Here is a 15267-nt window from a genome sequence, read left to right as displayed (position 1 = left end):
GTGGGCAGCACAGGAACAGTTGCTGGTGAGCTCTCATATGCAGCAGTTACTGAAACAGCAGATGGGTCAACAGTTGCTGTTCTTGCAAAGTCATCCAAAAAAAAAAAGAAAAGCCTCTCTGAAAGGGCCGTGGCTGATGTTATTTTCCTACGGTGCCTTAACGCCAAGAGGCAGTGTAAATAGGAAGAGCCAAAGTGACTGCTGGCCGAGGCTGTACATGGAATATGGCTGTGGACACCACCGTGCTAAACCAGTGATCCAATTGCTCTGACCAGAGAAACGCTCTGGAGTAACGTGCCGCTGTGCCCCGCGGCATCGAAGGGCAGGCACGAGTGGAGGGGAAGGGACCATGACCGGGTGCTTTAAGAAAACCAAATGCTGAAGGTTTCCAGGCCTCCTGTGGGCAACCTACACCGAGCGGTTGCTCCAAAGCAGCGCTTGCTCCCCAGCACCTTTCTTTTTTTTGCAGTTAAGTCCAAAAAGAGAAATGATCAGAACCCTCAGGGTGCTAGTGTGCTGCTTGGTCTTGCAGCAAAGCCTGTCTTTGCGCTGGAATGGCGTGTGAGTGGGTGACGCAGAAGAGGTTTGTCACGTTCAAAGGAGATGCTGTGGCCTAAAAACTTCCAGTCAGGGCTCTGGGCTACCGCCCGTAGCTGCTCACAGGGTGTTGCTCTTCCATGAGCATCCTAATGCTGTTGCCAGCTCCTGTCAGCTGTACCAGGAGGCATTACGCTGGTAACAGTGGTCTGCCTTCTCGGGACATTAGCAACTGCGTATCTTCAGAGTATGAATAAATGTATGTATGTATCCTTGTTTGCTTAAAGATCTTTGAATGAACAAAGCTGGATGTTCCTGGTTTTGTAATGGCTCTGCAGCTCTGGCTTAATTAATGTCTGGAGTTCATGGAGGCGCTCCCAGGACTGTGAGAAGTCATCTGGCCCTTCCCCACAGCCGCCGACAGGCGGGACGCTGGGGTACCCTGGATGCACCATCAGTTCAATCGTTACTGTCCCGCTCTGTGGCGTCGGGTGCGCGGGGCAGGGCGCCTTGGACGTGAACTCCACGATGGCAGTGTCGATGGCGCTCCAGATGTTACTGACAGACATGTTCTTGCCCATGGTACTCAGACCTATGTAAATGTCTGGCCACCTGTAGCCAGAGGAGGGAACACTGGCATTAATGCTAACGAGGCAGTTAGAAAAGAGTGTGTTACATCCAGTGGATTAGGAATCAAAATGTACCTAAAAGTTAAGATAGAAAAGGGGAGGTAAAACTTTTAACTATAAACAAAGGTAAAACCAGAACTACAAGCCAGTAATGCTGTTTTCTTTCCTTATCGAAACCAGGATACTATTTAAAGCAGCAGCTCTTCAGTCAGACAGAAAGTCCCAGCAAAGCCCCAGTACCAGTACTGCCATTATTGCTGTATTTACGTGTACTGTGTCGCAGCACAAGCGGTGTTTGGCATCTGTGAGCTTACAGGTGCATTTTGTTGGCACAAAAGGGAAGAGCAGAGCTAAACTGAGCAATACCATGCTATCAAAATAACTTATTATTGCTAGGCCAATTAAAACCTGAATAATAACCATCTCTCAATAACTCTTGGCTAAGTGGAAACAAAAAAATGACTGAAATAAAATGGAAACCACCCTGCTAACAAATCATTCTGCTAGAATGTATCAAAGAGCTGTAATAAAAGACAAAACACGGGACAAAACATGGTTACTACCAAAGACCATACAGCTAAGAGGACACCTGCTAGAGGCTGTTTGATACATAGCTTCAACACAATTCTTTGTTCAAGTCTGGCTACAAACCTCAGTTCTTCTAGCGTGGCTTGTACAAGCCCAGGAGGGCTGCACAAGTGTACGCGAGGGCAGAATGAGGCAGTTTTTGGAAGAACCCAAGACCGGGGTCTTTACCTGCTTGATCAAGGAAGAGCCCAGCTGAACACTTGGCTCCGAGAAGAGTTTGCAGGACTTAGGAAAAAAAAGTTTAACTTTTTTTGACTGTAAACTGACTAAACTTGCTATCGCCTCGTTGCCACGCAGTAAGCACAGTCTTGCCCTCTCCCGTGTCATAAACTGAAGGCCGGGGGCTCAGTGTGGTGCCTCTTTGCACAGATGCTGAAATTGCATTGCAGAGTTGGGTTCCCTGGGACTTAGACCACGCTCTTCTCATTTTCCTGGGTTTCCTCCAGTTACGTGTTGCTCATGTAAGACCGTCCCTCCTTGCCCTCCCTGACGCCAGGAGTCGAGGCAGAGCACGGCGGTGTCGAGCAGGGGCCCGGCGGGCGGTGCTGCGGGGCTGTAAACGCGCAGGTCCCGGGGGCGGCCCCGCCAGGTCCTCCCGGCACCCCGAGAGGCAGATCGCCCGCTTCGCGGAGGCCCCGATCGATGCCAGCCCTGTCCCTCGGTAGCGCGGGGAGCCCTGGAGCGTGCGGGGTTCCCACTGAACGTCCCTGCGCTGTCCCTGGTGTGACACTGCCCTGAAAGGAGGGTTACGCAATCCTGTGAACTGCTCTGTGAGTTGCTCTGCCCTTCTCGCCCTCAGAAATGGGCTGTTCCAGTACAGTCCGTGTTCTCTGGCTGGAAGGAGCACGGTGAAATGCCAGCCTGCTGGTCGTGTTCAGAACAACTGATCCAAAAAAAAAATTCCAAGAAAAGAACTTTTTCAGTAGACTGAGGAGGTCATGAAATCTGCCCCAAAGGACAGGTGACTGCAGGGGTCTCAAAGGAAATGTCTTTAATCCATAAAACACTGTCTCAGCTTTAAATAAAAGTATGTTATTGGGGCAAGGGCCAAGCTTTTTGGGTTTGGCCCCTGAGATGAAGGACACTGACAAGACTGTTTGCTTAGAGCAGTGATCACAGGCTGTGGCACTGCAAGCTCTCTGGGCTTCCTGCCTCCCCTTAACAGCAAACACTTGTTTCTAATTAGTCTCTTTCCTGCTACTTAAAACCCTTTCTCCACTATTCCAGGGAGATGAAGAGTTATTTCTCGAAAACTTTCCCTAGGTCATACTTTTAAAATTCCAGTGTTGATACAGCACTTCAGCCTCCCACAGTCCCAGATGCCAGGCTAATGCTGCTTCACTGGAAGGGCTGCGAAACATACCCTGAAAAGAGCAATCCCTTTCAGGTGGGAACTGAGTCATCTCTGTTCAAACAAATCTGCTTACTAAGCCCTAGTGCCCCCAGCACTTTTGTACTCCTCCTGAACCTTCTTGTAAGCCCCAAAGAGAAAGGTGGTGTTCCATTCTGAAAAGACGCTATCAGGAACGGGTAAGATCTTAAAGCTTTACTACAAAATGGATGAGTAACGCCTGTCTTACCTTATTCCATGCCTTGTAAACACATCCACTGTGTTAAAAGAATCTTCTTCTACTCCCAGATAGAAGTCCATCAGGGATGGTGGAATCCAGTCACAGTTATGAAGTCCTGGCTCTATTGGGACACGTGTGTACTTAATCCCATATTCCTCTAATACCTCTGCAAATACGTGCCTGACCTCTGTAAGGAAAAACAGAGACGCTTTAGTCAGGAATTAGACAACCAGCTCATCATGCCCCCTGAAAGCCGTTAGCACAGAGAGGTCTTCCCTTGCCATGTTTAAGAAAATATAAACCCATTTGGCTTCTCTTCTGCTGAAATGGTTTTCTTCATCTGGATGGGAGTCCCCTTCTACACTGGAAACATTACTCCCTCAACATCTGCTATAGCTGCCTTGTCTCCCCTTCAGTGCTGAGCATTTAGTCCAGCAACCCCTTCTAAGTTAGTGGCTCTGGTCCTAGAGTGCACCAGAGGTGACTGCACTGTCCGGAACAAGTTCTTCATCAAGTCCCTGCACAGCCAGATTTCTTGTGAGGGTAAATTGCCAAGAGCGATGTCATCCAGCGGCAGCTGAGCGCTGCAGTGGGGAAATGTGGATTTTTTTGCTCATTTGGTTTCCCATCTCAATGACCTTATTTGCAAAACAGGGACAAAGACACTTGCCCACCTCTGTAAAGCGTGCCGAGACCTGCAGACAGAGGCTGGTGTGGAAACACAACTGATAGGATGGAGTTCTCCTAGCACCTGAAAGAGCTGCCAGCTTTCCCAAACACAAGCATTCCAGTTTGAACTGGCCAGTCTGCTGCTGGCCCTGGCCTGCCTCCTTCGACGTGGGCAGGGGCATGGAATTAGAATGCTGAGGTGGATTATCAGTCCTTGGAGGAAAAGGTGTAACCTGGGCCATTTGTGCCACTAATCCCCTTGCGCTGCTACGGGAAGAGCCAGGAGAGCGAGCAGCCGGTTTGGGCCCAGGCAGGACTGTCTCCCCAGGCCCAGGTGGGAACATTCAAACTGCAATTGTAGAACAAGTATCTTACGGCGAGGTTTATTGCCCAAACAGGGAGCTGCGACAAGGGGAGTCCCCTCTGAGCTGACTCTCCGACTCTCTCACCTGCTCGGCGCTGGAAGAAGAGGATTCCCTTCTTACCTGGGAGGACGTGGATGTGCTGGTGCCCATCCATGTGAGGAGGTAGGTGACCTGTCAGCTCACGGAACAGCTCCACCTGGGCCTTCAGCTCCCGTTTCACCTGCGCAGCAGAGAAGGGTCAGAGCAAGACCTGTCAGCAGGCTGAGATCAGGAGAGCGCAAGGGGGCTGCTGGAGACCTTGCTGGCCAGTACTCGGGACCTGGCCCTGGGAGGCACAGTGCTATGATGTATAAACGGACATGCAGCGCTGCTGGGTTGCCCAGAACCTCCCCTAGGCATGGGTCTCTTTATAGCACTGGGTATGTGGATGGTGCCGATACTGGGATTTTCTAAAATACATAGGATATTTGAATACCCATTTCCCTTTAAAATGAATGGGGAAACGGGTGCTCATATCCCATAGGCAGTTTTGATCACCTGAACACATTCATCCTTGCTCATGGGGCAAAACCAGCCGTCTCCCTAGAGAACAAAAGCCTCTCTCAAGGTGATGAAAAGCCTACTGCCTACTTAGCGCTTCTCTGGCATTTTCCCTTTATTGATCTCTAGGTTCTTTGTAAATATCTGTTCCAATGCCTCTTCTGCCCCCTCAGATAAGTAGTTAACAGGACATTGGTGTATGCAGGCGCTGAAGCAGGGAGGAATGAGTTCTCAAAGGCTGCAAAGCCTGTGGCAGAATTAGGCCCAGGGTGCAGAAAGCCAGCTCCAGCTGCCCAGGCAACACAGTCAAGATTCAGCTCTACGCTTAGTCACAGCTGGGACCTGGGAAGGATCTTCAGCTGTTATGTGCTGGGGTAAGTGCAGGCTGATCTGTATCAGGAAAGCAAGCTGCGCGGTTGTATGTGGCTTTCTCCTACCTCTGACATATTCAGGAGACCTTTTGATAGAGCTGTTCTGAATCCCATTTTCCCGTGGAAGAATCCATCTTGGTTGAGCAGAGAAGAGTTTGTCCTGAGCACCTCACATACAGGAGAGCCCTCGGAGAGGTTGGCATGCAGGCCTATTGGGATGTTGTATCTGTAACAGGAATGAATATCTGTTAAGCTTTGCACCTCTACTTCCCTTACTGTGGCCAAAGGGGGAGATTTCAGTGAAAGAGCTAGACTGAGCTAAGAAGTGGTGTTGTACTCACTGGAGTACATCTCCGTATCTCTGCTCTTCTAGAAAGCAAAGCAGAACACCACTAACCAGAGCAGAATACCTCCAGGTAACAACCCTGTGCAGTCTGCCAAGGGCCCGTCTGTGAGACTCCCCCAGCTCTTTTCTCACCCTGCCTCCTGTGGAGAGAGCAGCCAGGAGGTATCTCGGACTAAATGCTGTGACTGCCATTCAAATGCTGTAACTGCACTAAATGCTCTAGCTGCACGCTACTAGTAGCTGCCCTGCAGTCACTAGTGCCCGACAGAGAAATCTGGACCTTGCAACCCTTTTCTAAAGCACTTCGTTAGCCCTTGCTAGGTATTCCCTTGAGTTGTTTACCCTATTAAAGATGGTACATTTAGGAGACATTTGAGTTTTACTTGACAACTTCTAAACCTGCCCTTAAGTAGAATCCAATCATATATAAACAGCGCCCAAGGCAGCTGTTACGGCAACAGCATAGGCTACAAGTGTTACAAGGCTACAGGCTACTGAGTTTAAGGGTTTCCTGGTCCAAGAGGCTGCCGCTGAAATTGCCCGCAGTGGCCAGGTTTCTGTCTACCGGTGCAGATAATCGCTCACTGAGTGACAAGGCTAAGCTGTACAAAGCAGCATCTCGCTGGCCCAGACGAAGGATTACTGCAGGGAGATCGGCAGTGTAAGTGTAAAGCCTTGCTAAGGACTCACAGGGGTACCATTTATTAAATAGTTGCACTCTGCAACATTAGGAAAAAAAATAAATAAAAGAAACGAGCGATGGAGCTAGTGTGTCTGCAGAGCTCCTCTCAGCCACAGGGCTTTGCAAAGCGCTGGTGTTTCCTTCTTGGTCTGTGCTGTGGATTCCCCTACAACAAAAACAGGACTGTGAGTGCTCAGATTTGTGCTGAGTTTCATTAGCACTTCTGGAAATCCTCAGAATCAGTCGCCAAAATGATGCTTTGAAACTTTTTCCAAGACAACCCCTGGCCTCTGGCTGACCCAGTAAGTGACAGAACTGCAATGTTCCTTCTGTGCTGCCCAGTCTGAGTCATGGTGCAGACTTAATTTCAAGGCAACAAGTCTGTGACGCTTTAAATCCTTCCTGGAACTTCTGCATGGAGCTGCTAAAACTGGGCATGGTTGGTCCCTGTTACAGCCCTTGTACCACAAGGAGGAAAACAAAAGCAATCTCCATTTAGGCAAAATGTGCAAAAAACAGATCTGCCCCTTCTGTCTGCTGCCCTGAAGCTGGCTAGTGAAGCACCAAGGTCCTGGAGACAGAAGGACTGTGGATGGATTGGACCAAGTCAGCGTCATTTAGCTCCTTAGGCTTTGGCCCTTGCAGGACTGAAAGTCTTTTTTCCTGGCTCCTCCACGTCTTGTGCTCCAGGGGGATGGTGTAGTCTGTCGCTAGATACTGCTCCTTCTCAAAGACATAAATGTTATGAGTCAAGTTATATGGACAGCTCTGTGAAACAAAAGCGTCCGTGTCTTTCCAGGCCACTGTGTGATTAGGGAGCTTGAATGTTAGCTTAATGGAGGAAAACAACTTGTGGAGAGAAGGGTCCTCTCTGGCTTTGCTGATTTGGCGATTCCTCTGCAGCAGGGCCCGATTGTATAATTGATGGTAAATGTTCATCTGGTTTTCATACATGGGGCCTGAGCACACGACGTGCACGCTAACTCCTTGCTAATACAAGACTGGAAGATGCTGTCATTGGGAGTGGGGGCCCTTCAGCAGGCAGCTGATGGCAGGGTGGGAGGCAGCTGCAGTGCAGAAGGGGTGCTGTGGCAGGAGGGCTTCCCCTCCATCCTGTGACCTGCTGTGTACCCTGCATGAGCCCAAAGGCAGAGGGGGAGCCTGTGGTTTTGTTTTTAGAAGTCCACCCCAGATTCTTTATCATGTCTCTGGGAAGCTCTGACTGCATCAGCTGATAGCATTATTTGTACCGCAGCCACTGCTGTCTGCAAGAGAAAAGGATTCACGTGTTACCATGAATCAGCAGATGGAAGACTTTTTGTTGAGCACTCTCCTTCTCATGTGTTGTGGGAGGGCAAGAAATGAACAGCTGAGCCCCTCAGTGTCGTCTCCCAGGAGCATCGAATGAACTACCTCCAATCGTGCAATGCCTCAAATGCTGCGAGGGACGCTATTTCCAGGAAAAGGCAAGCCCCTCCGACAGGTGTGGGACACCAAGGAGCCCAGCACTGTGCTGCGTAACATTAGAGCCGCTCCTCCGCCGGAGCTGAAACCAGCCCCAGAGCTGGGGAATGTGCAGAATGTGGAAGTGCAGAGAGAGCTGCCCTTGTTCTTGCTGTAAGGGGAGACTCTGACTGTAACATCAGAGCGTGCTGCGGAGCTTTGGCTAACACCAGCTGAGTATCTTAATAGTTTTCTCTTAGAGTTAGTCCTGGCTGGTTTGACAGATTGTCCATGCTGAGGCATCTAAAGAGGAACTGCTAGTGTTTAACGGCTCTGGGGCACAGGGACTGAAACCAAAACTCAAAGCGCAGCACGTGAGAAACTTGTTCAGAAACATTCATCTGTGGGAGATGCACAGACGCAGCATGCTGGGAAAGCTGTAAGGATATGGGAAGGAGGACAACACAGCGGGCACAGCAGGGTTCTGCTGCTAGCTAGCATTTTCCTGTACCTAAATATGTGTGTTTCCTCTGGATGCAACGAGCCAGACGATGCTCCTATTCAGCACCAAATGTCCTGCTGCCCGGTGTTCATTCCTAACAGTCCTGACACTGCATGAGTATCTGAAGTCCTAAGTGCAATGAGATGAAAACACAGGCAAAACTTAAAGCATTATAGTAATTAGCTGGGCTGTACCTTGGGAGACAGGGCTCCAATCATGCTCTGTCCCGGCCAGAGGCTTGGGCTTGAAGACTGAACCAACAGGCTTTTTTCCCCCACTGACTACTACGCACACTGGACTAACTCGTGCTCCTGAGTGCCTCTCACCACTGAAATGTAGCTTCTGCAACCAAGAGCAATGCCAAGGCATGCTGTGTTGTAAAAAATGCAGGGAGAAAAGTCACCTTATGGGAATATCCTGGAAGGGCCCCTTTTTCAGAGGGCAGATGATTGTTTCTGCTACACAATCATACTTTATAGTTGCCCACATCTTTTCAAAGACTAGAAGGTATCTGCTATTTTATTGGCTGAAATACTGAAGCAGAGACCAGCAGCTCAAGCAGCTTATATAGCATGTGATGCCACACTGGGAACAGAGCTTGGCTGCTGTGGGTTTGGCCTCATACCCACTTCTCTCCCTGAGTCCTTTATAGATGGGACAGGGTGAGCCCTGCTGGTCACTGCCAGTCAAGTCTAACTGCTAATTGTTCCACCCAAGATTCAATATAAAAGGATTGGCATTGAGCTTCAAGCAACAGTTTAGTTTCTGCAATAAAAAAAGCACTGCAGTAACAGCTACCATTGCCAAAACAAAATGATGCTGAGGAATCTGCTTGGTGTCTCTAAACTCATTTTGGTGGTTGTTTTAAGCAGCAACGACCCTTCCACAATCTGTTTGGAGAGGCCCATGTCTAGGCGTTTGCAAGTCTGTCCCAATGCCCTGGAGAATGCAGAGACATGAAGCAGGATTTAGCACAAGGGTTCAGTTCACTCCTGATAAAGCCAAAGGACAGTGTCTACAAGTGTGTGCTCCTACAGCGTAAGGAGCATTAGACTGGGCTGTCTGTGAGCTTGTTGAGAAGAGGTTCAGGCCAGTAGCTTCTGCAGCCACTAAGGTCAGGCCATCAGTGAGCTGCTTCCACTCAGAGGGAGTTGGCTGTTAAAGCCAGCCTGGCTCTGTGGTTCTCTGCTCAGCATCTGCTGGGGGGGGGGGGGGGGGGGGGAGGAAGAGATACCCTTACAACAAATGCTACAAGGGGCAACAAGGAATTCAGTCTGGAAAGATTTCTGAGTCAACAAGCCCGGCCCAGTTACCAAACAGAGAGAGGAAATACAATCAGCTAAACTGCTTCCTTTTCAAGTAGTTGCTTGTTTTGCCACACAAGTGCTCTGAACAAATGTCTCTGCTGAGGCAATGGGCTTTTGTGCAGTTGCAATCCCTGTTCATTCATATCCTTAGCAGTAAAGGGTCCCTGGAGACTGTTACTATACTGAGTCACTCTTTAAAGTGCCCACCAGCTTTGCACATTTCTGAGCTCGGTGGATGAGTAACGGTGCCCTGGGTCCTGCCTGGCCATGGCATGGACTGTGTGCAGTCCCTGCGTTCCTGGGAGCAGTTGCAGTGGCTGTGGGAATTACGCGATTCCCCCAGCCCAGTCCCAATTGTCTCGCTGAAGGCTGCATGCTCTGGCATAAGCACGGCACTTACCCTTTTCCTTGATGCCACCTTCGGCATCCTGTTTGTATCCTTATCCGGGAAATTAGTGCTTCATCAGGTTTCAGCCCAAGTGTGACACAATTAAGAGCCTCATGTAGATATCTGTATCTAGACATCCTGCTTCAGTAAACATCCAAGCGTCTGAAGCCGGACGAAGCAGGGCTGTGCTTTGTGCAAAAAAGCACACCTCTTAGTTTCTCCATGTTGGCATTTTCAGACTTCCCCTTCCCGCCCCCGGCACTTTCACCCTTCAGCAAACGGTAAGATCTGTCTGTCTTTCATCAAATAGCATCTTGTCTTGCTCCATTACTGCTAAGGTCTTATTCCTGCTGGACGAAACACTCCAAAGCCTCTGCAGTGTTAAGAACTGGTACTGTAACATAGCTTAGGGACGTGACTTTCTTTTTAATTACATCCTGGTATCAGCTGAAGCTCCTGCGTCCATGACCTTACGTCAGCAAAAAGTGCTGCCGCCAGTAAAGTTCATATGATCCGGGATTCTAGTTTTAAGGCCTCAGATTGGGCCCCACCCCTAATCCAGACATAGTTCAGCAGTGGAACTGTCTGCCTTGTGATTAGCAGTCAGATAAAAGGGTGATGAGAAAGCATGAGCGACTTCTAGATTAGTCACATGTTGGCTGGGAGGGTCAGAATTAAGTCACAATTTACACACACGTTTTGCAATTAGTGTTGATGGGAAAGGAAGTGAAAACAGAGAGAGCAATTAAATGTGGTTTTGTTAGAATCTTCTGTTAAATGTACCCAGATGTTGTGGGGGCTTTAGCTTTTGTGTAGCTAATGTTCGGCATTTAAACTGAAAAAAAAAAAAAAAAAAGGCAGCCCAGGAAGACTGAGGTTGTGTTCTAAAATATGGCACTCTTCATCAAGTATTTGGATATAATCATCTGGAAAAGGGTCCTAATACTCAGTCACAACTGAGCTGGTTGATAAAAGGGAGGGAAAATATGGTGGCAAACAATCTTGGGTCTCTCTCTTTCTGCTAGCTCCATATTTCTAAGGAAAAATGAAGGCACCTATTCATTTCATGTAACAAAATAACCCTTCCGGTCTCTGGGAAAGGCTCTGGAATAAGCACCAGGAAGACTGGCTGACTTCAAGGTGGGGCTTGGTAAGTAGAAAATCAAGATTATATTACATGGGTAACCAGGAAGTCACAGTCAGTCTACGTCCCATAAAGAGAAAAGTTTTGAGTTACTGAAAAAAACCCCTGCAATGGAAGTCTCTTCTCCCGCCTGCTGTTCTGGTTATGTACTGCTCCAGCAGCTGCTATCAATAGCTTTGTCGTTTGGTGATGAATCAGGCCTCTGCTGAAACTTCTCTTTTGCCTGAAGTGAGTGGGTCCCTTCTGTTAGCCCAGTTGTGGCAGTGAATGAGAAAAAGCCCAGGATCCAGAATGTAGATGTTAGGGAAGATGTATTATTTACTGCTTGGTTCTGCTGTTTTACAATTAGTTTGTGTTAGAGCTGGTACAAAGATCTGCTGACCACCATCACATTTCTGCCAAGGCTTCTAATCAAACCACAGGGCAACAGATGGTATACCCAGAAGCCTACAGAATCATTGTGAAAATGAAGGGAAGAATGAAATTCCAGAGGAACTGTGTTCCTTCCTGAAGGATGCTGAGTCCTAATATTGCAGGGCAGCATGAAGTGCTTAAGAAGGACTATCCTGCAAGAAAAGTTGTCTTATTACTAATTAGCTTTGCCTGTGGCCAATTAACTGAAAACCAGGTGAGGAGAGAGAGATCAAGACCTGCAGCCACGGGCAACCATGTCATAGACAGGTAATCAAGAACCACCAAGATAACCTCCACAAGTCCAGCACTCCGACAATCCTGGCACCATGTGTGCAAAAGACCAAATCCCACAACACTGGATGCACCGCAGGAAAGAACAAGCTACTTGCTTCAAGCCTCTTCTCTCAGCTGGTGATAGATCCAGTCTCCCTGCTTCCACCACTGTCTAGTCAAGGCTGAAATGTCTGCTACGGAGTTAAGCATATATGCATGTGTGTATATATATATATTGTACTTGCTTATTTGCGGGGGGGGGGGGGGACAAACATGGGGAGAAAAAACAGGGCAGACTTTCATCCCATAAGACACAAAATGTTGCAAAGCCTCAATATTCACAGCGGGATGGGAGCCAACACCAAGCAGGCGGAAGAGGGAGTAACAGTGGCAAGGCAGTCAAGCAACAGTGATGCTGTCCCATTTTTGCACCGCAAGATGAGGAGGATTCAAGACATTTCTAGTAAGTCTGACCTATTAGACATCTGTGTCTAAAAAGAGTTTGCATGAACCTTTGCAACAGAGAAACAAATATCTTAGGGGTGAGACAAGCGCTTGTTTACATGCACAGGTGCCAATTAAGTGCATGTGTCCTAGCAGCACCTGAAGTGGGGCTTGCATTAGAAGATGACGAACCCTTTTCCCCAAACATGCAAATGCTTCCCCCATGCATGGGTAGGGCTGAATACAGCTGCAGAGAGTTACACAAATGAGGAACTGCAGAACCTGGGCTGTTGATCTTCAGTGCTAACAGATGTTCCCGAAGTCACTCTGCTTATATTCTCAGAAATGGATTTAAATCCATTTCATTCACATTTACAATTCAAAACTGCCCCCTAAAAGAATGAAATTGTAGTAGCAGGTTGCAGCTTTTGCTGTCAACCTGCCCTCCAACCTGGCTTTTCACACCCGTATCAGCTGTCAGCACGAGTGTCATGACCTGGATTCACAGATGCTTTTTAAACCTCTGATTACATGGCCTACTTTCTGGCTATGGAAATGAGGCCAGGTGGATTCTATATTTAAAAGCCTGCTAAAGACCATGGCTAAAATAGCTGACAACATTACCAGAGCATTAGGGCTTAGAGGGTTTCATGGTGCCTCTGCGTCTGAGAGAAATGCTGGCTTTTATCTCCTTGTTTTATGTTTCATTTATTTCATTTACTAACAGGATTTTAGGCATCCCAACAGTGTTGTGTCCTTCTGCCTCTCCCCGATCATCTCAGAGACAGTTCCTCTCTCAGTGTTTGTGTGTAGTCTCTAACCTTTTCAACAGAAGACCAGTTTGCCACTAACACCGCACCCTGGCTTTCCTCCACCGCTCAGCACTGAAGAAGCTACAGGCTGCAAACAATTTCCAAGGACCCCTAAAATCACAGCCAAAATGGGGAGAGATGCTCAAGGAAAGCAAGGACAGCGTGACTCTCGTGAAACTGTCCCCTGCAGCAGCTGTATTTGAAGCGGTCTCAGTTCTTCTAGTACCAGTACAGCTCCTTTCCTTTTCTGCCTTCTTAAATTGTTTCTCAACGCTGCTGCTCTCTCTTTCAGGACACGCTCCTGCTTCCAAGCACCTGCCCACACTGGAGCTGAAGCATTAGCTGGGTTTTACCTTCTAAATACAAGTAATACTTCCTATCAAAGGATTTGCTGGGCTAGTCCATGAGAACGACACATAGCATTTGATTTGCTACAGAGCCAACTGTGCCAGCCACCTCTGAAGAGTTCGTGAAGGAGTAAAGGTGGTAGGTACAAGGCAGGTAAAAGTTATTGTCCCTCTCTTTATGTATGCAGTTTTTACAAATGGATTTATCAAGCCTAGAATTAATAGAAATATTGAGGTGCTTTTTTAAAAGGTTTCTGGGGTGGAAAAATCAAGTTTTCCACTGCCCAGATTTATAACTTAGCCCTCGCAGAATCACACCTTTCCCTGATTCTGCAATAAACCTGGCTGACCCTGCGTTCAGTCTGGCTGAAATGCATAAAATTAAGTGAGGTTTAAAGATTTGTGCTTTTATGCTCTAATAGTTTTAGGAGTAGCAGCTTGGCCTGGGTATATAGTGTGGACTTTCATTCTGATGGCGCATCTTTTACAAGGATGGGAAAAGAAATTCCTACAAACCCAAACTCTACTAGTCAAATTGCATAAGTGGCTTTCTATCCCAAGGAAAAAAAGGTGCAGTGGCTAATACCAGAGAAAGAGCCATTACGGGTATGGTTGGCAGGTCACTGGTTTTACTACGAAGCGTCTTAGTAAATATGCTTGGAATCCAGTTTTCTTATACCGGCCTGGGCTATGATACCATGTTTACACTGGGGCTACAAAACACTAAATTTTACGGGCTTGGCTTTCTGTGGATAGCCTGTGGAGGCTGTCCACAAAGGAGCTAAAGAAAGTAGCTTACCTCCTTGCCAGCTTGGCTGCATCTGCTGCAGCACTTCCGTTGACTAGAAGGGACACGTTAGATACCGCACCAGCCAGGAAACAGTCCACGATGCCTTGGTTTCTCCGAGGACAATAGCCAAAGTCATCTCCAGTTACTATTAGCTTTACCTGAAGCATCCTTAGAGGTCATCCCTAGCAAAAAAAGCAGAGGGAAAATCGGGACAATCAGCAGTCTGCAGATCACAAGAAAACAGGAAAAGACAGGCTCAAGGGGGGCGAACCCAGCCGTGACTCAGCCCCTGACTAACTCCTCCTGCTCCACCTCAGCCTGCCGCCGTCTCGCAGCTTGCGCGGTAGCCGGCTTTGCGTGCGGCCGCCGGGCTCACCCCGTACCCGCCTGCTCCCGCGGGAGGAGCACCGGAGCCTGCCTTCCTTTGCGGGAGCAAAGGCCTGCCTGCACGTTGTATGGTTGTAGAGGAGGAGCGTGCAGGGGGTCAGGGACTTCGTGGGCCGATTTAATCGACTGAGGGTGCGGCAGGGGTTCAAATTCCTTTCCCCGCCGCACACCCGCGCCCGCGGTGCCCGGCGAAACGGCACCGCTGCGAAGCACCTGAGGCAGCCCCGCAGCCCTGACGCCCCGCTGGCACCGATCCCCGGCCCCATCCAGCGCGGCCGGAGGAAGCTGCGGGCCGCGGCGCGGCAGACCCCCGGCCCCGGCGGCGCGGCTCGGGCCCTGCCCTCCCACTGCGGCGGGAGCAGAGGGGCCCCGCCAGCCCCCCCTCCGCCCCCGGGGCGGTGCGTACCTCCGCTCCCGCGCCCAGGGCCGCCGCCGCCCGCGCAGCGTTCCCGGTCGCCGCCGCCCCGGGGGGGAGGGGGGGGGGGAATGCCGGCCCCGGCGGCGGAGCTCTGCCCGCGCCGCCCCGCCGCGCATCCCCCCGCCCCCGGTGCTGCCGAGCAGCCCCGGCCGGGAGCTCACCCGCGGCGAGCGGCGGCCCCGCCGCAGAGCCCGGCGGCCCCACGCTGCTGCCAGCCCCGCGGCGGCCCCGGCTCGCGGCCCGGCCCGGCAGGCCCGGGCCAGGCTGCCTGCAGCTCCCGGGCGGCGCCGGGGCCGTGGG

The 15267-nt window shown here is 49.7% G+C and overlaps 1 protein-coding gene across 2 annotated transcripts; it reads right to left on the bottom strand.

Moving 5' to 3' along the window:
• Positions 1-544: 544 nt before the first annotated feature.
• Positions 545-15246, bottom strand: YDJC (YdjC chitooligosaccharide deacetylase homolog). Of its 2 annotated transcripts, none has more exons than XM_075516243.1 (6): positions 15129-15246; positions 14172-14344; positions 5337-5496; positions 4480-4579; positions 3335-3512; positions 545-1149 (listed from the first exon to the last, which is right to left on the bottom strand). In XM_075516243.1, exons 2-6 carry the CDS (start codon positions 14327-14329, stop codon positions 819-821), a joined length of 927 nt encoding a protein of 308 aa, XP_075372358.1. In that variant the 5' UTR covers positions 14330-14344; positions 15129-15246; the 3' UTR covers positions 545-818. The 2 variants fall into 2 exon arrangements, with proteins under 2 accessions (XP_075372358.1, XP_075372357.1); XM_075516242.1 differs by lacking the exon at positions 15129-15246 and adding an exon at positions 14546-14857.
• Between the last annotated feature and the right edge of the window lie 21 nt (positions 15247-15267).

Source organism: Mycteria americana, chromosome 13, assembly GCF_035582795.1.
Source record: "Mycteria americana isolate JAX WOST 10 ecotype Jacksonville Zoo and Gardens chromosome 13, USCA_MyAme_1.0, whole genome shotgun sequence".
Classification (NCBI taxonomy): domain Eukaryota; kingdom Metazoa; phylum Chordata; class Aves; order Ciconiiformes; family Ciconiidae; genus Mycteria; species Mycteria americana.
The sequence above is the reverse complement of the archived record's forward strand: the minus strand, read 5'-3'. Positions and strand labels throughout refer to the sequence as shown.